General features: G+C 47.0%; 9 protein-coding genes across 9 annotated transcripts; 5 read left to right on the forward strand and 4 right to left on the reverse strand.

Annotated features, from left to right (window-relative positions):
* Nucleotides 1-2352: 2352 nt before the first annotated feature.
* On the forward strand, nucleotides 2353-4097 carry EDB93DRAFT_1100819 (uncharacterized protein; the record flags this gene model as incomplete). The annotated part of the gene is made up of 6 exons (XM_041447043.1): nucleotides 2353-2532; nucleotides 2724-2894; nucleotides 2947-3195; nucleotides 3303-3403; nucleotides 3698-3827; nucleotides 3894-4097. The coding sequence occupies 6 exons, from the start codon at nucleotides 2353-2355 to the stop codon at nucleotides 4095-4097; spliced, it is 1035 nt and encodes a 344-aa protein (XP_041311767.1).
* A 446-nt stretch (nucleotides 4098-4543) lies between these two features.
* EDB93DRAFT_1246524 (uncharacterized protein) lies at nucleotides 4544-5079 on the reverse strand (the record flags this gene model as incomplete). The annotated part of the gene is made up of 2 exons (XM_041452460.1): nucleotides 4544-4744; nucleotides 4792-5079. 2 exons carry the CDS (start codon nucleotides 5077-5079, stop codon nucleotides 4544-4546), a joined length of 489 nt encoding a protein of 162 aa, XP_041311768.1.
* Nucleotides 5080-5538: 459 nt separating this feature from the next.
* On the reverse strand, nucleotides 5539-8518 carry EDB93DRAFT_1238353 (uncharacterized protein; the record flags this gene model as incomplete). The annotated part of the gene is made up of 10 exons (XM_041451533.1): nucleotides 5539-5813; nucleotides 5910-6246; nucleotides 6295-6525; nucleotides 6562-6701; nucleotides 6750-7083; nucleotides 7123-7336; nucleotides 7390-7698; nucleotides 7750-7883; nucleotides 7981-8332; nucleotides 8424-8518. 10 exons carry the CDS (start codon nucleotides 8516-8518, stop codon nucleotides 5539-5541), a joined length of 2421 nt encoding a protein of 806 aa, XP_041311769.1.
* Nucleotides 8519-10513: 1995 nt separating this feature from the next.
* Nucleotides 10514-12126, reverse strand: EDB93DRAFT_1246526 (uncharacterized protein; the record flags this gene model as incomplete). The annotated part of the gene is made up of 5 exons (XM_041452461.1): nucleotides 10514-10983; nucleotides 11073-11205; nucleotides 11258-11353; nucleotides 11423-11935; nucleotides 11989-12126. The coding sequence occupies 5 exons, from the start codon at nucleotides 12124-12126 to the stop codon at nucleotides 10514-10516; spliced, it is 1350 nt and encodes a 449-aa protein (XP_041311770.1).
* Nucleotides 12127-12372: 246 nt separating this feature from the next.
* Nucleotides 12373-13719, forward strand: EDB93DRAFT_1246527 (uncharacterized protein; the record flags this gene model as incomplete). The annotated part of the gene is made up of 8 exons (XM_041452462.1): nucleotides 12373-12469; nucleotides 12518-12601; nucleotides 12662-12757; nucleotides 12811-12906; nucleotides 12965-13060; nucleotides 13110-13265; nucleotides 13316-13426; nucleotides 13475-13719. The coding sequence occupies 8 exons, from the start codon at nucleotides 12373-12375 to the stop codon at nucleotides 13717-13719; spliced, it is 981 nt and encodes a 326-aa protein (XP_041311771.1).
* Nucleotides 13720-13887: 168 nt separating this feature from the next.
* Nucleotides 13888-14215, reverse strand: EDB93DRAFT_1246528 (uncharacterized protein; the record flags this gene model as incomplete). The annotated part of the gene is made up of 2 exons (XM_041452463.1): nucleotides 13888-14096; nucleotides 14152-14215. The coding sequence occupies 2 exons, from the start codon at nucleotides 14213-14215 to the stop codon at nucleotides 13888-13890; spliced, it is 273 nt and encodes a 90-aa protein (XP_041311772.1).
* A 173-nt stretch (nucleotides 14216-14388) lies between these two features.
* EDB93DRAFT_1238354 (uncharacterized protein) lies at nucleotides 14389-15146 on the forward strand (the record flags this gene model as incomplete). The annotated part of the gene is made up of 3 exons (XM_041451534.1): nucleotides 14389-14513; nucleotides 14565-14873; nucleotides 14927-15146. The coding sequence occupies 3 exons, from the start codon at nucleotides 14389-14391 to the stop codon at nucleotides 15144-15146; spliced, it is 654 nt and encodes a 217-aa protein (XP_041311773.1).
* Nucleotides 15147-16327: 1181 nt separating this feature from the next.
* On the forward strand, nucleotides 16328-16725 carry EDB93DRAFT_1077591 (uncharacterized protein; the record flags this gene model as incomplete). The annotated part of the gene is made up of 2 exons (XM_041445324.1): nucleotides 16328-16424; nucleotides 16460-16725. The coding sequence occupies 2 exons, from the start codon at nucleotides 16328-16330 to the stop codon at nucleotides 16723-16725; spliced, it is 363 nt and encodes a 120-aa protein (XP_041311774.1).
* Nucleotides 16726-16901: 176 nt separating this feature from the next.
* EDB93DRAFT_1246530 (uncharacterized protein) lies at nucleotides 16902-17720 on the forward strand (the record flags this gene model as incomplete). Its single annotated transcript, XM_041452464.1, has 3 exons — nucleotides 16902-17051; nucleotides 17176-17472; nucleotides 17520-17720. 3 exons carry the CDS (start codon nucleotides 16902-16904, stop codon nucleotides 17718-17720), a joined length of 648 nt encoding a protein of 215 aa, XP_041311775.1.
* Nucleotides 17721-18038: the final 318 nt, after the last annotated feature.

Genomic DNA, 18038 nt, shown 5'->3' on the forward strand with positions numbered 1-18038 from the left:
AACCAAGTACATGTTCTCAGGGTGGTAGTGGAGGTCGACAGGTAAATTCAAGCACACCATGTATATTCCTGTGGATGAAGCACTCCCCTTCCCAATCTTCATACCCGATGGATTAAATCCGTCAACCCCAAGAGAAAACACAAGGTGTAACTCTCCAGATGGTCCACACAGTGAAAGGTTTGCCATCCAGCCCTTGAAAACTCTGTAGAACCCCTGCATCCCAAATGTTGTGGTGCTCTTCATCTGCTACCTTAACGTCCGTCATTGAGCGCCGCTCTAGCTTGCTTTCGATATCCGAGCGAGATAAAAATCTCCCCAGCCACTGCTTCATGTCCTGATACAAGTACTTCTTTATAGGGCATACAAAAGCAGTTCCCCATATTATGCAGGTGCATTTCAGTTTTGCAGAGCATTGTGAGGCGCCAGGGAGCGACAAGTGAGTGTAATGTTCAGGGCACACATTGCCGTTGCTATCATATAGCTTAAAGCAGGATGGGCATGTGATGTAAGATATGCATTTTGGATCCAAGTGAACTTGTTTCAGCAGCGTGCAAGAGTCCTGCGGTAGGTCAGCCAAGAGCACAGCTTTGGATGGTGATATATCGGTATCAACAACAAGCCATCAAATAATGAAGTGCAGTGTTACGAGTGTGAAGTTGCACTTCTCACGTGATAAGCTGCAGAGCAGGGAAAGTATCAAGACCAAGAAGTAGCTGGCTAACATGGCAGGATGGCTTTCATACTGACAAAAATATATATCTGGTCATTTATCAGAAAATGATTTTAAAACAACAATCAGTAAGCTTACCTGTGTTGATCATGGAGCCCCTTCAGTGACAAATTCCATATTATACGGGTCACCCCCAACCTACATAATATCCTGTATAAGACGGGCCAGCGGACTATGGGCCGATGTGATGTATATCCCTGATGTTGATGGATGGGCTGGGGGGAATATTATTTCCGATGGAGATGGGTAGGCCCATCTATGCCAATGTTATATATATGCTCAATGATGTCGGATGGGCCGGGATGAATATTTTTACCAATGGAGATGGGTGGGCCCATCCGGGGAATATGTACAGTAGGATGGACATACATATTATAGACAGCTAGGCTGAAGGGAGATGAGAGGCAATCATTATTATATAGATGGGTAGGCCGATGTAAAGGTACATTGTATAGACGGGTGGGCCAATGTATAGGAATCATGTTGTAGACAGGTGGGCTGAGAAAGTGGTGGAATATTTATTATATAGACAGGTGGGCCGAGGTCATTGTGAATTGTACAGACGGGTGGGCCGAGCGAGCAGTAAAACATTTATTATATCGACGGGTGGGCTGAGAGTGCAGGAAATTATTTATGATATAGACTGGTGGGCTGACAAGGTGCCGATGTGATGTATATCCTCGATGTTGATGGATGGGCCGGGAGGGATATTATTTCTGATGGAGGGGGGTGGGCCCATGTGTGGAATATGTAGAGTATATGAGTGGGCCAATGGACATGAATATTCTATAGACGGATGGGCCGAGGTAGTTGGATATTATGTAGATGGGTGTACCAAGGTAGGTGGGTATCAGAGAGACGGGTATGCCGAGGGTACTTGTCATCACATACACGAGTGGGCCCAGATATATACTATATTAGATGGGTGGGCCGGCTGAGGGTACATTGTGTCACATACACGAGTGGGCCCAGATATATATTATCTTAGATGGGTGGGCCGAGTGTCAAGGTAGGTGGGTATCAGATAGACGGGTGGGCCCAGGGATATATTATATTAGATGGGTGGGCCGAGGGCGGTATATAATATAGACAGGTGGGCACAGGTGAATGATAATTGTAAAACAATGCAGTACCGATTGCTGAGTAGCTAATTTGGGTGAAGCGTAATGAGTTCCTGCAGCTGCATGTTCATTACTGTTGCATTGCTGTATGAGAAGCAAGGTTCCGACTACCAAAATTCGAGTGAAGTGTACCAAGTTCCGAGACCCGGGTGTCAATAAACAAATATCTGATATCCAGCACACTTCCAATGATCGGGTATTTCATTGAGCAATGGGTGGTAATATATCTTCGACAGCCAACATCATGGAAGGTTCTCTTATCAGAACCTCATGTTCACCACCTACCGAACGCCAAATGCCAAGTTCCGACTACCGAAATTTGAGTGAAGCGTGCCAAGATCCGAGCCCCGGGAGTCGACAAACGAATATCTGATATCCAGCACACTTCCAATGATCTGGTATTTTGGCTCCCTTATCTGATCCTGACTATCTCCACCCCCTTTAACACCAACCTCTGGGCGACCAGCATTCAGCTTCTGATTTCCCAAGATCGACTTCATCATGAATGGTTCTTCCACTTCTGCAATTGAAATAAGCCTCTGGCGCACTTGGGCCCTGACAGTGACTCACGAGGCATGTGAATATACTGCACAGAAATTCAATGCAGAGAAGACAGGAGGAGACCCAGTGATACCTTCTCCTAACCTAGACACTGATCTAGTAATGGCCTGCGATCGATTGGTAGATCGCCTCATAAAGGCATATAAAAATCTGAGTGGGTCTTCCTGCAGATTCGGAAAATTCATTTGATCATTCAAACTCCTTCATCACAGTTCAGATGAACATCGACATTGCAAGATATAGCAAATTGATCTCCATGTGTGATATACATTGTTACTCAATATATATTAAATACCAAATGGTAACCACAGAAGGAAATTTGGGCAGCCACCGACTTGCTGTCTCCGAGTCTGGAAAGAAGTGTGAAGGTTGATGGGAATTGGCGAACCAATCCGGAGTGGTTCAAACACCACTTGGAAGATGTTGGCCTACCTGCCGGGTGCATTAATTTATCTCCGGCATGGTTTCAACAGGGGCACGAGGTAAGATTTGATAGGATGATGATTTCGGTAGTTGAGCACACCAATCCCATAGAATCTAGCGGACCCGGAGGTATCTGCATCATTAAAGGGACCATTGTCCGAGGGAATCCTAAACGCCATTGCAAGGCCGGCAGCCATCGCATCAGCAGCGCTCAGGATCATGCATCCGGAGCAGTACTGGGCAGGGTTACAAACATTTTCAAGCCTCGGAGAAAAGGCAGAAAGCAAGGAACTGCCAAGAATGTCCAAGATCCTGGAGTACTGGGCATCTGTGTTTAACACGCTATCCATCATTTCCAATGTCAAACCCCATATCATCGAGACCATTTATCAATTCCTGAATGCTTCAATATTCTCACCACCGTGGGGAATTATTCTAATGCTCGGATGAGCATGCCAAGCCTTCAGCTGGAGTTCGGGTACAATCCCGGGTGTATGATTGGATTTTCCGGAAGGATTGTCAGACATGGGGTTCATGAGATGGAGGGGGATAGGGTTGGGTGGGCATGGTATATGAGGGACTCTGTTCATATTTATGCCGGGGTTCCCTCATGCGGATGGGCTAGGGTGTATTGACGAACCCTACCACCATGTGGAAGATGAAACAAGTAGAAAGTGTAATTACCCGCATCAGTACCTGCTTTCGACTACCAAGTACGAACCATCTCTCTTGATGACACTCAAGGTCCGAAATCCATAGCGGATGCATACAATAACTGTCCAGAGCCTTCCATGTCTCTTGATGACACTCGAGAACCAACACATTCAGCGTGAGGGAGTGGGGTTTCAGTTGTGGTGCGCAGTTACAAAAGGCCGGCCCTGGGTTGGAGTAGCGCAGACAATATCATTGACCTTACGCTAGGCAATGCTAAGAAGAACGGTCTGTTGCAAAAGGAACCTACAAGTCAAAAGGGCACAGAGAAGCAAAGAAATGTAAGTATGAATGCTGCTGTACAAATTTGAAAATGGTACTGGGGCGATGGCTATCATTGTATTTAGACTCAGATCCTATCGACAGTCATCAAGGCCAGGAGCTCGGTAACCAGGTCTCAGCACTTGGGTCTTGATATTTGGACCTCGGTAGTTAAATGCCGGGAGTCGGGAATTGGTAATGGAGATCTGGAACTCAAAGTTCGATATTCGGCAGTCAACATTCAGTACTCGATGCTTGGACCTCAGAACTCGATATTTGGAGCTCAGTAATCGGGTCTCGGCACTCGGGTGTTGATACTCAGACCTTGGTAGTTATGTTCTGGGAGTCGGGAATTGGTAATGGGGAATCCGGAACTCGGAGTTCGATATTCGGCAGTAAACATTTGGTACTCGATGTTTCGGAACTGGGTAATCGGGACTCAATATCTGGAACTTGGAGTTCGATATTCGGCAGTCGGCATTCGGTACTCGACACTCGGTACTCAATGTTCAGAACTCGAAACTCAATATTCGGAGTTCGGTAATGGGGTCCTGGTAATCGGGACTTGATATCTGGACCTTGGTGGTCAGGACATGGTGATGCACATCTGCACCGTTTATTTTGGGACTCGCCATATAACATCATGTTAGATATTGCAATGTTTACATGCGATTTTCAGTACTCATAAAACACATATGCAACTTGCACTTTAACATTTCCAACTGAGTGACTAGAGCTACTCTCCTCTGCCTCTCTTCAATCTGTCCAGCATGGCAGTGTAGATTTGTATCTCTGCCATCTTGTCACGGATGCCCTCACGTTGCTCTTCAAGTAATGTCAGGAGGTGTTCTCTAATCCACCTCAGTCCCATCAGTGATGGAACTGAGGTATGATCCACCTGCTCCGGAATTGTCAGACCATCATTCTCAATGCCATCCTAGAGCAGATCAGTCATGAATCAAGGAAATGGAATAAGAATCTTACTAGCCAATGCTGGTAGTGAAAGATACAGCAAGTCATCACCCGATCCCATTGCCATGGTTCGTTCGGAATTGCAGTTTCTCCCATCCACCATGGGGTATCATAGCTGGATATGATCCAGGATGGATCTCCGGGATCTGCGACATCATGAAACAAACAGATGTGATAGGAAAAGATGTGATCTGGAACCATGTTCCAGGTGTGACCGGGAATCAAATAAAGAATATGAGCAATAGGGCTGGGAACGACCGAGATGATGTTCCTGGTAGCTGAGTACTGGAGGATGGGCATGACAAAAGTCTGTGGAAGATGTCAGCATTAACCGCCAGTGTCATCAGGGTCTTACAGTGATCTCCCATTGCAGCCTGGCTTTGAAGTGCCTGATCTAAGCCAAAGGGGGAAGATTGTTGTTTGCAGCCTCCACCTGATATTGGGAGATGGATGCACGGATGCGCGATGCAGACATCGACATAGTAGTTGAAATGTCTGCAGGAGTGAGAGTGAGGGGCTGGTACTCATTGAGGGAATTCTGATTGTCAGAAGTGGATGCAGGAGAAGGATGTAACTCAGGCATGGCTGATGCAGGAGTATCACACTGGCAATGACAATGATGGTTGGTTCAGATGTGAAGATATCATCCACTGATGGATGGATAAATTTTTCAAACTCTGACATGGGCTGACCCGGCCAATTCCCGGGACTAAATTTGTATATCGAAATGGTTGTTATATCCCATCGGCAATAAACCATTCATTCATCTCGGGAATCTATCAAAATGGTCTGCAGGTGTTGAAATGCTGCCTGGGCATCCTGCGCCAGCAATGAATACATTCGGGATTGCCTTCCGGAGTAGCATGCATGACCCGGAAGTCGTTTCGTGAATGATTCCTGCATCCGGTCGCCCCATTGGGTTGCTTTCCACAAGAAAAAGTTACATGTCCAATCCATCTCGAATTGGACCAACATCAGCTCTTCCTTCCATCGATCCCGTAGTGCCTTTGCCCGGAGCCAGTGAACTCGGTAAACTTCATATTCATCCAGTCAGCTCAACGTCGGATGTGTTGAGCATTAGGGAACTCACATTCCTCATTCCATGATTGATCCGGACCATGCATGTCAACCTCGATGGACCAGAACCAGGGATTCATTTTGTTGACCACGGGCATTCGGATCACCCACGGCAGTGTTGACTTTGAGCTGCTCACGAAGCAGGGGTTTGTACTTCTGAAGTTGGCCATGCCCCGTGTCAAGTTTCATCATTTGCGTCCTGGTCTTGGTATATATACTCACATGCAGGGAGACAGCCTGCTGCACTGACATCACCTGCGACCAGGCTCGAGTTTTCAGGGCTTGAGATTTGGCTTGCCTGACCGTCGTTCGGAATAGGACTGCCTTGTTGCACAAGTGAATGTGGAGATTGTGAAGTGCATCATTTGCCTGCCCTTTGCGAAGGGACATCTCCAGCGGAATGAGATCCTCTGCCATCAAGCATCTGCATCGATCTACCCCGAGGTTTGATGGCAATGGGATCACAATGAGCTTGGGCAAGTTCATCCATGTATCAGATGTCTCGGTAAAATCTTCCAGGTCATCATCGAGATCATCTAGGATGTCTACGTTCAAGTCGTCATGATTATCATCTCCATCGAATCCCTCTCCGAGATGCGTGACAGCAGAACGCGTGAATCCATCTATCTGGCCTTGGAGACGATCTTGTTGCCGGGTGAGGTCTAATCTCTGTGTCTCCATAGTTCATTTTCCGATTCTTCAGACCTCAACGAGCAATGCAATTTGAGCCTCCTCGATTGCCAACCCCATAGATATCCATGTCGCCACAGATCTCCGAGATGGTGCTGCATTACGGGCATTACCCTGCTCTAGCAGTCTAAGTTCGATCTCCTTTTTGCTCGGTGCTGAGTGCGAAATTAATTCGGACTTCTATGGAGACATGGTCAGCTTACCCTTCTTGATATTTATCTCGTAAACATCCATCGCCGCAGGATCATTTATTCTGCTGGATTGAGCGATCATCTCGTTGGCCAACCATTCTGTCTTCAAATTGGCAGGTGCTGCTTCATCGAGTCTGTCGAAAGCCTTTTCACTTTCGGCAATGCAACTTTTTGCCTGCTTGTATTTACGGCAAAGGGTCCTTTTCATGCGGATCATCTTGCAGAAGTTGGAATTGTTCATCTGAAAATCGAGACATTCCTGTCGATGAGGGGACAACATTCCCCAAGCAGTGGGGGAAATTAGGTTCAGATGTGCCCAGAGAGTCTCTATGATCTCTCCATCTATCTGGCCAATGCCTTCAATGAAATTCGACACATATCAGACATAGCAGCTGTCTTGATATCCATGCATGTGCCACAAACCGATGCCAGGAATGATGGTCAATTCTGGTACCATTTCAAGAAATCGGCTTTGATCCACCCGAACCCAAAGGTGCTTGTTGTATTGACAGTTGATGTCATAAAAGGTGACAGCCCTGGTAATGCCTTCCATGTTGTGCTGGGCAGCCTTGCAAAGGGCGTAATCCATGTTCATTTGTCTGCAAACAATGCATGATCAACTCGTGAATGTAGAACTTCATGCTCGGCTTGCCTTTTGCCTTTCTGGAAATTGACCATTGCATGAGGCACAAAGCAGCCGTGGCAGGCACAAGCAACTCCCCCGATACCCGTCGACTTCAGCTTGTGCCGAGCCGCATTTGCTTGATTTACCACCCAGTGATTGTTGCAGCTAGATTTTTCCAAAGTGTCAGCAGCCTCCGCATGATGCGCTTTATACCTGTCCTTTCCCACCATGAACCCTAGCCCATCTGCAAGCCATACTTCATCAAATGGCTTGATGGGATGCAAGTGTTTGGCTTTGAAATTACCGTCCATCATAAATGACCGGGTATATTTCCAGCTTGGAGTTCTTATCATCACTTAGGTCACTTAAGTATAAAACTAGACTCACTCATCAAGTGTTTCATTCCCTGACAAGGATATGTTGATCCCAGGCTGAGGACATGTCGGGCAAAACAATGCGAGATCTCCAGCATTCGGGGTGTTGGAACGATGACCAAAGCCATGCCATTTCATGGTCTTCAACTGCACTGTCGAGCGACTCTCATGAGCTCTCTGTATCGGTCCTTGCCAAGTGCCTTGTCAATATAATGTCCTTTAGATGAAGGAGATATATAATTACCGGAACAAGGTGAGGAAACATGCTGGAGGTCATTCGCCAGAGCTTGCTGTAATAGTTCATTGGGGAGGTGCCGCATTCTAGGTTGTCCAATACAAAATTGTCGAGCACTCTGAAGGTGAACACAGTCTTCGGTTTGTTGAATGGATGCAGGGAAAATCCATGTCGAAACATTTGAATGTCCAGACTCATGGCATTTGGACAATCACAGCATCGAACCTCGAGGCGATGAACTCCAGACTTGTCGACAATGACCATGGTGTTTTCCTTAGGCTGGAACTCTGGTCCCGACACGGATGGTAGATCTTCAGGCTCAAGCTGGTCCTTGGGTTCATCTCCTTCGAACAAATCCCACCTATTTTCAAGTGCAGGACATCCTTTGCCATCATGACCAAGGTGTATGACGAGTCCGACATGAGCGAGACAACTTTGCTCGAAGAACTGACCATTCCATTGACTGATCCAGTGGAAAGGATTGCGACGATGTTGACTCCTGCAACATCCCGTGCAATAGAGTGGCTCCCCAAGACAATCTTGACATTTGTAGACCCCATCCTGATCACAGACGATGCATCTCCTATCTTCTGGAGGAGCTTCTCGATCCAGGAGGTGATGCAGATATGAGAGCCCCTTCAGTGACAAATTCCGTATTATATGGGTCACCCGACCTACATAATATCCCATATAAGACGGGTCAGCGGACTATGGGCCGATGTGATGTATATCCCCGATGTTAATGGATGGGCCGGGGGAAATATTATTTCCAATGGAGACGGGTGGGCCCATCTATGCCAATGTTATATATATGCTCGATGATGTCAGATGGGCTGGGATGAATATTTTTACCGATAGAGATGGGTGGGCCCATCTGGGGAATATGTACAGTAGGATGGACATGTATATTATAGACAGCTAGGCTGAAGGGAGATGAGAGGCAATCATTATTATATAGATGTGTGGGCCAATGTAAAGGTACATTGTATAGACGGGTGGGCCGATGTATAGGAATCATTTTGTAGACGGGTGGGCCGATGTAAAGGTACATTGTATAGCCAGGTGGGCTGAGGTCATTGTGAATTGTACAGACGGGTGGGCCGAGCGAGCAGTAAAACATTTATTATATCGACGGGTGGGCCAAGAGTGCAGGAAATTATTTATGATATAGACTGGTGGGCCGACGAGGTAATATATTACATAGATGGGTGGGCCAAGGTAGGGAGATATTGTGTAGACGTATAGGCCAAGGTATTGGTTTACTATATAGATATATAAAGCACTTGTCTGACATGCATGGATCACTGAGTCCCAACACCCGAAAATTGAATCCCATGGTACAACATCCATTTTTCAACGAGAAATCAGTGTCTCGAATTCCGGACGCCCGATGACCGGAAGCTCCAGACTGGACACTAGATACTTGCAGGAATGTGTGAAATATCGATGTCCTGAGACATATCACTGAGTGCTGTGAGCCGAACCGCAAAACTGAAAGTGTTACTACTGACTGATTGAATCACCTAGTGCCAAGTGCCGAAGCCTGAAACCCGAGCTGCGAAACCCGAGGCTGGAAGCGATACACAATATGGAATTTCTTACAAAATTCACCACGTGCCGATCCTAAAACCCTGGAATTCATCATTGACTTATTGATTCACCGAGTGCCGAGTGCCAAGGCCTGAAACCTGCAACTTGAAATGAGTGGAAGACTAAATGTTGCAAAATTGTTGACATGAAAGTGTTACTCCCAGAACACTGAAATCCAAAACTCAATGGTTGAATCACTGAGTACCGAGTACCGGGTACCAAGTGCCAAGTGCCAATGCCCGAAACCCGAAACCTGAGGCTCGAAACACAACACTGGATACAATACACCATATGGTATTTCTTACAAATTTCACGGAGGTCCCATTGCAAAACCACGAAACTTATCAGTGACTTATCGATTCACCAAGTGCCGAGACCCAAGACCCAAATGCCAAGTGCCAAGGCTCGAAGTTCGAAACATGAAATGAGCGGAAACGCACATTTCGCAAAATTGTTAACATGGAAATATTTGATTGTCTTCAACAGTTTGCCGGAAGTCCTTTGACAATCCCCGAGCCCAAAACCCAAAACCCGGAAAACCCATAATGAGTTCTATGGGTTTTCCGGGTTTTGGGTCTCAGGCTCGGGGATTGTCAAAGGACTTCCGGCAAACTGTTGAAGACAATCAAATATTTCCATGTTAATAATTTTGCGAAATGTGCGTTTCCACTCATTTCATGTTTCGAACTTCGAGCCTCGGCACTCGGCATTTGGGTCTCGGGTCTCAGCACTCAGTGAATCAATAAGTCACTGATAAGTTTCGTGGTTTTGCGATGGGACCTCCATGAAATTTGTAAGAAATACCATATGGTGTATTGTGTCCAGTGTTGTGTTTCGAGCCTCGGGTTTCGGGCATTGGCACTTGGCACTTGGCACTTGGTGAATCAATAAGTCAATGATAACAAAGGTAACATTGATTGAAAACATTGCATATACATTTATGACTATTTAATTATGTAGTCATGTCAACATCCTCACCAGAAGGTTCACCCTTCACTTGAACATCCATCTCTTCAACTGAATCATACTCTGGGAAAAGATTGCCCGGATCATCTGGTTTCACAATTTTGCCGGGCATCTGTGAAACCTCAGGATGAATTTGGTTGAGCTCAAATATGAGTCCGTCGATGGCAGACTCATCCTGGAGGTTGGGGGGGTTGGGCTCCATCCCTTCCATAGACAGGTCAATGAGACAGGAGTGATGGAAGAGACCTGAGATTGACTCTGCGTCTGGCCGGTGGTTTGTGAGGCGGCCGGAGCTTTGGAGGGAGCTTTGGAAGGGGTCCTGAATCTGGTCCTCCTGGTGGTCCAGGTGACGGATTGACCTCAAACACGTTTCAGCGGGGTTCCCATACTCACGGAGATGCACTTGATCTTCTTGGTGGTGCAGTAGATGCAGGACATGCATGGGGCGCCGGTCCTCTTGTCAAACCGAGTTGCACAGGGCCATTCCATCTTGTGGCAAGCCTGGCAAGGGTTGTTCTGTGTGAGACATCAGTTCATAGACACACCAAGTCTCAATGGTGTACTTATGGGTCTGGGAATGAGTATATCACCTGTATCGATGACTGGGGATGCCTCTACCGGAGGTTCGGGAGTTGCCTGAGCGGGCTCGATGACCTCCGGACATTTGCCGGCAATTGCCTAGCACATTGTAAGGACTCACCTGAGTGCCAGATGCAAAAGTGCGACTTACCGTAGCAGGCCCGAAGGGTTTCTTCTTTGGGCTCCGGGGTGACCGAGGTGATCCGGACGTCCTTGCAACATCTGGGGAGAGCCGGGGGAGGATGACCTGTGGAACCCCACACGAAATTGGCTACAAAATGAGCAAGACAATGAAACGATGAACCAGAGGACATACCTGAGTGACCAAGTCCTCCTCATCTTCTGACTCAACAAACACCTTGAATTTGGCAAGGCCGGTGGTCTTCGCCCGCTTCTGAGTCTTCATAGCGGACTTCGGGGGTTGGGAGGGAAGTGCCGGAATCATTGGAGACTTCCTCTTCCGACTCCCTTCCACTTCCGGTTCCAGGTCAGGGACAACTGCCTTACCTTTTCCCTTCTCCCAGGACTTGGAGGCAGGGTTGGTAGAAGGCCCGGCGATGACAGGCGAGGGTGGAAGATCCACAGGAATTGGATCTACTGAAGGACCGGACACAACCGGGAGATCAAAGGTGTGATCACCTAACTCCTCCCAGGCAAGAACCTTGCTGCACCAGGGGTGCATCAACAAATGGGTATCGTTGTACCCGATGCTGTGCCAGTTGGGCCAGACCTGAGGAGTCATGCCCCGAACACAAATTAACTCCCTTGAGCACAAACACACAAGACCCAGAAGGTAGGGACCACTCCCATATTGCCGGACCGCATCGGCCTACCTGGATGATGAAAAAAATGAAGTGGAGAAAATATGACAATGCTACATACCATGAGTGTACTGACCTGGGTTGTCAGAGAAAAGTGGCTGTGGCCCAGAGGAAGCTGCCAAGCGCTGGTGATGATGGCCATGATCTTGGCAGTGATTTCCTTGAGGCTGGTCAAAGAGGTGTCAACTGGAGCAGACATGGTATTTCAATTGAAAGTGTTGAAAGTGTTGAGATCAGGTAGAAATCAAGTTGTATTCAGGTTGAAATCAGTTATCACAAGGATGATGTTTCAGTAAAAACAAGATCAGTGATTAACAATGTAAAATTTCATTGATTGTTTGTCCTTGTTTGGTTGTGGTTCAACTTTCGGCAATCGCCGGCGCCTTGTGTTCAACTTCGAAGTTATCAATAATCAGTGAATCAGTTGATCAGTTCATCACAGAACATGAACTCCCCTGCTACAGTTAGATTCAATGACCCTCCGGTCACTGAATATAACTCAATGGATGTGGGTGAATCAACCGTGTCCCGGATGTCAACAGGTATGTTCAACATCCATCATACCTTATCAATTTACCGGACATCCTCAGATCAATTAAATCTTGGGCTGGCTGATGACCCAGAATCATGTTCTGTGTCATCCAATGGTCCGGAGTTCTTTTCTCAAATTTCTGGTGAGTTTATCAATTGATATGATGACAATCTAATCATCCATGGTCACTCAAATCTCACAGATCATTCACCTCCGGCTCAATGTGATCAACCAGGCCTCCCGGTTTACCCGGACCTATACCTCGGGCCTGAGGATGATCTGATGGCTGGGATGCATGGTGAGTATTATTTAAATCATCTAACAATGCATGTTGACACAAAAATCTTGCAGATCAGTCACATCCAGCCCAACCTGATATGCCGGGTCTAGCCATCCACCCGGATCTCTACCTCGGGCCTGATGAAGATATTATGACTGAGATCCCGGGTATGTCCATCCATTGAAATGAAAAGTCCGGCCATCCCTGGTTACTAAAGCCTGACAGATCCATCACCTTTGGCCCAACCTTATCACCCGGATGTACCCATCCACCCTGACCTGTACCTCGGGCCTGATGAAGATTTTATGCCAGAATTCCCCGGTCTGTCAATCAAAACATCTTACCATCCCTGTTCACTAAACCCTTACAGATAAATCTCTTCCGGCCCAACCTGATCAACCGGGTTCCCCCATTCACCCAGACATGTACTTAGGCCCTGAAGATGATCTGATCGACTGTGAGGTGAAGCTGGAGCATGCTGATTTGGATAGTGGGGTCTCAGGTGCGCCGGTAGTATCCAGGGCATGTAGGTTTCTCCCTACCATCCAGGCTTCCCTACTTAATTCATCTCCCAAGTGATTGCAAAATCTCCCGAACGTGATTTGCCACACCCGGATGTCACTTATGAAGAATTGCTTGCCATGGTCCGGGATCTCCGGCCATTTGAGTCTTACAATAACACGGGCAGTGAGTATCTGATATAATCATTTATCTTTCTGCTAATTTGTCTCTTAGTTCAATCCATTCAAGATCGGGTCTGGGATTACAAACAGCAACACAGACATATTCCCGACCCATCCATCCAACAACTACTCGAGGCTGAGAGACCATTCCAAACTGCCTGGGCAGAAACATCTGACAAACTCAGAAGAGCTGATGAAGACCTCCAGAGGCTGCAAAGAGCTGAATGTTTGACTTCCAAAATGCTCAAGGTATTAGATTCCCTCATTCTTAGGTTTGAAGATCAAATTCAAATGTAAATTACACAATTTCTGTTAGTAGACAAATTACCTGTGAACTTTTGAATGTTTATGAACCCACTCACGTCATGTAAACTACTTAATTATGGATGTATGGAACTCCCATTTCCGATTTATTCACTATCCGAGGACTACCGAGGCCGTGAACAAATCCCTATGTCGATGCATTCAACAATGTCCCGGATGTAGCAAGGATTGACTCATGATAGTGCGATGTGAGAAAGCCCTGACTATGGCCTTCTTCTCCTCGAGTTTTGTTTTGGTGATGTCCAGAAGCAACGGCATCCCATCCTCGTCAGTGTCGAGCTCAAAGGCTGGTTTTTGGATTCTCTTGCGACCTCCCTTCATCTGTTGGCCACCTTCCCGTGCTCCGGCACCTATCACAGAGACCATCAACACACCCCTCCTGGTATCAACAGTTTAAACACTCACCGAACTGTTCCTGGGCATACTCCTGCCACACTGGTTTGATGTCCTCCCAGTCATTTGTCTTCATGAAGCTGTCCCCATATTACAGCAAGCTCTGGCGAATGACCTCCAGCATGTTTCCTCACCTTGTTCCGGTAATTATATATCTCCTTCATCTAAAGGACATTATATTGACAAGGCACTTGGCAAGGACCGATACAGAGAGCTCATGAGAGTCGCTCGACAGTGCAGTTGAAGACCATGAAATGGCATGGCTTTGGTCATCGTTCCAACACCCCGAATGCTGGAGATCTCGCATTGTTTTGCCCGACATGTCCTCAGCCTGGGATCAACATATCCTTGTCAGGGAATGAAACACTTGATGAGTGAGTCTAGTTTTATACTTAAGTGACCTAAGTGATGATAAGAACTCCAAGCTGGAAATATACCCGGTCATTTATGATGGACGGTAATTTCAAAGCCAAACACTTGCATCCCATCAAGCCATTTGATGAAGTATGGCTTGCAGATGGGCTAGGGTTCATGGTGGGAAAGGACAGGTATAAAGCGCATCATGCGGAGGCTGCTGACACTTTGGAAAAATCTAGCTGCAACAATCACTGGGTGGTAAATCAAGCAAATGCGGCTCGGCACAAGCTGAAGTCGACGGGTATCGGGGGAGTTGCTTGTGCCTGCCACGGCTGCTTTGTGCCTCATGCAATGGTCAATTTCCAGAAAGGCAAAAGGCAAGCCGAGCATGAAGTTCTACATTCACGAGTTGATCATGCATTGTTTGCAGACAAATGAACATGGATTACGCCCTTTGCAAGGCTGCCCAGCACAACATGGAAGGCATTACCAGGGCTGTCACCTTTTATGACATCAACTGTCAATACAACAAGCACCTTTGGGTTCGGGTGGATCAAAGCCGATTTCTTGAAATGGTACCAGAATTGACCATCATTCCTGGCATCGGTTTGTGGCACATGCATGGATATCAAGACAGCTGCTATGTCTGATATGTGTCGAATTTCATTGAAGGCATTGGCCAGATAGATGGAGAGATCATGGAGACTCTCTGGGCACATCTGAACCTAATTTCCCCCACTGCTTGGGGAATGTTGTCCCCTCATCGACAGGAATGTCTCGATTTTCAGATGAACAATTCCAACTTCTGCAAGATGATCCGCATGAAAAGGACCCTTTGCCGTAAATACAAGCAGGCAAAAAGTTGCATTGCCGAAAGTGAAAAGGCTTTCGACAGACTCGATGAAGCAGCACCTGCCAATTTGAAGACAGAATTGGTTGGCCAACGAGATGATCGCTCAATCCAGCAGAATAAATGATCCTGCGGCGATGGATGTTTACGAGATAAATATCAAGAAGGGTAAGCTGACCATGTCTCCATAGAAGTCCGAATTAATTTCGCACTCAGCACCGAGCAAAAAGGAGATCGAACTTAGACTGCTAGAGCAGGGTAATGCCCGTAATGCAGCACCATCTCGGAGATCTGTGGCGACATGGATATCTATGGGGTTGGCAATCGAGGAGGCTCAAATTGCATTGCTCGTTGAGGTCTGAAGAATCGGAAAATGAACTATGGAGACACAGAGATTAGACCTCACCCGGCAACAAGATCGTCTCCAAGGCCAGATAGATGGATTCACGCGTTCTGCTGTCACGCATCTCGGAGAGGGATTCGATGGAGATGATAATCATGACGACTTGAACGTAGACATCCTAGATGATCTCGATGATGACCTGGAAGATTTTACCGAGACATCTGATACATGGATGAACTTGCCCAAGCTCATTGTGATCCCATTGCCATCAAACCTCGGGGTAGATCGATGCAGATGCTTGATGGCAGAGGATCTCATTCCGCTGGAGATGTCCCTTCGCAAAGGGCAGGCAAATGATGCACTTCACAATCTCCACATTCACTTGTGCAACAAGGCAGTCCTATTCCGAACGACGGTCAGGCAAGCCAAATCTCAAGCCCTGAAAACTCGAGCCTGGTCGCAGGTGATGTCAGTGCAGCAGGCTGTCTCCCTGCATGTGAGTATATATACCAAGACCAGGACGCAAATGATGAAACTTGACACGGGGCATGGCCAACTTCAGAAGTACAAACCCCTGCTTCGTGAGCAGCTCAAAGTCAACACTGCCGTGGGTGATCCGAATGCCCGTGGTCAACAAAATGAATCCCTGGTTCTGGTCCATCGAGGTTGACATGCATGGTCCGGATCAATCATGGAATGAGGAATGTGAGTTCCCTAATGCTCAACACATCCGACGTTGAGCTGACTGGATGAATATGAAGTTTACCGAGTTCACTGGCTCCGGGCAAAGGCACTACGGGATCGATGGAAGGAAGAGCTGATGTTGGTCCAATTCGAGATGGATTGGACATGTAACTTTTTCTTGTGGAAAGCAACCCAATGGGGCGACCGGATGCAGGAATCATTCACGAAACGACTTCCAGGTCATGCATGCTACTCCGGAAGGCAATCCCGAATGTATTCATTGCTGGCGCAGGATGCCCAGGCAGCATTTCAACACCTGCAGACCATTTTGATAGATTCCCGAGATGAATGAATGGTTTATTGCCGATGGGATATAACAACCATTTCGATATACAAATTTAGTCCCGGGAATTGGCCGGGTCAGCCCATGTCAGAGTTTGAAAAATTTATCCATCCATCAGTGGATGATATCTTCACATCTGAACCAACCGTCATTGTCATTGCCAGTGTGATACTCCTGCATCAGCCATGCCTGAGTTACATCCTTCTCCTGCATCCACTTCTGACAATCAGAATTCCCTCAATGAGTACCAGCCCCTCACTCTCACTCCTGCAGACATTTCAACTACTATGTCGATGTCTGCATCGCGCATCCGTGCATCCATCTCCCAATATCAGGTGGAGGCTGCAAACAACAATCTTCCCCCTTTGGCTTAGATCAGGCACTTCAAAGCCAGGCTGCAATGGGAGATCACTGTAAGACCCTGATGACACTGGCGGTTAATGCTGACATCTTCCACAGACTTTTGTCATGCCCATCCTCCAGTACTCAGCTACCAGGAACATCATCTCGGTCGTTCCCAGCCCTATTGCTCATATTCTTTATTTGATTCCCGGTCACACCTGGAACATGGTTCCAGATCACATCTTTTCCTATCACATCTGTTTGTTTCATGATGTCGCAGATCCCGGAGATCCATCCTGGATCATATCCAGCTATGATACCCCATGGTGGATGGGAGAAACTGCAATTCCGAACGAACCATGGCAATGGGATCGGGTGATGACTTGCTGTATCTTTCACTACCAGCATTGGCTAGTAAGATTCTTATTCCATTTCCTTGATTCATGACTGATCTGCTCTAGGATGGCATTGAGAATGATGGTCTGACAATTCCGGAGCAGGTGGATCATACCTCAGTTCCATCACTGATGGGACTGAGGTGGATTAGAGAACACCTCCTGACATTACTTGAAGAGCAACGTGAGGGCATCCGTGACAAGATGGCAGAGATACAAATCTACACTGCCATGCTGGACAGATTGAAGAGAGGCAGAGGAGAGTAGCTCTAGTCACTCAGTTGGAAATGTTAAAGTGCAAGTTGCATATGTGTTTTATGAGTACTGAAAATCGCATGTAAACATTGCAATATCTAACATGATGTTATATGGCGAGTCCCAAAATAAACGGTGCAGATGTGCATCACCATGTCCTGACCACCAAGGTCCAGATATCAAGTCCCGATTACCAGGACCCCATTACCGAACTCCGAATATTGAGTTTCGAGTTCTGAACATTGAGTACCGAGTGTCGAGTACCGAATGCCGACTGCCGAATATCGAACTCCAAGTTCCAGATATTGAGTCCCGATTACCCAGTTCCGA

The sequence above is a fragment of the Suillus bovinus genome (assembly GCF_016758785.1).
Source record: "Suillus bovinus strain UH-Sbo-P2 chromosome Unknown EDB93scaffold_6, whole genome shotgun sequence".
NCBI classification, from domain to species: domain Eukaryota; kingdom Fungi; phylum Basidiomycota; class Agaricomycetes; order Boletales; family Suillaceae; genus Suillus; species Suillus bovinus.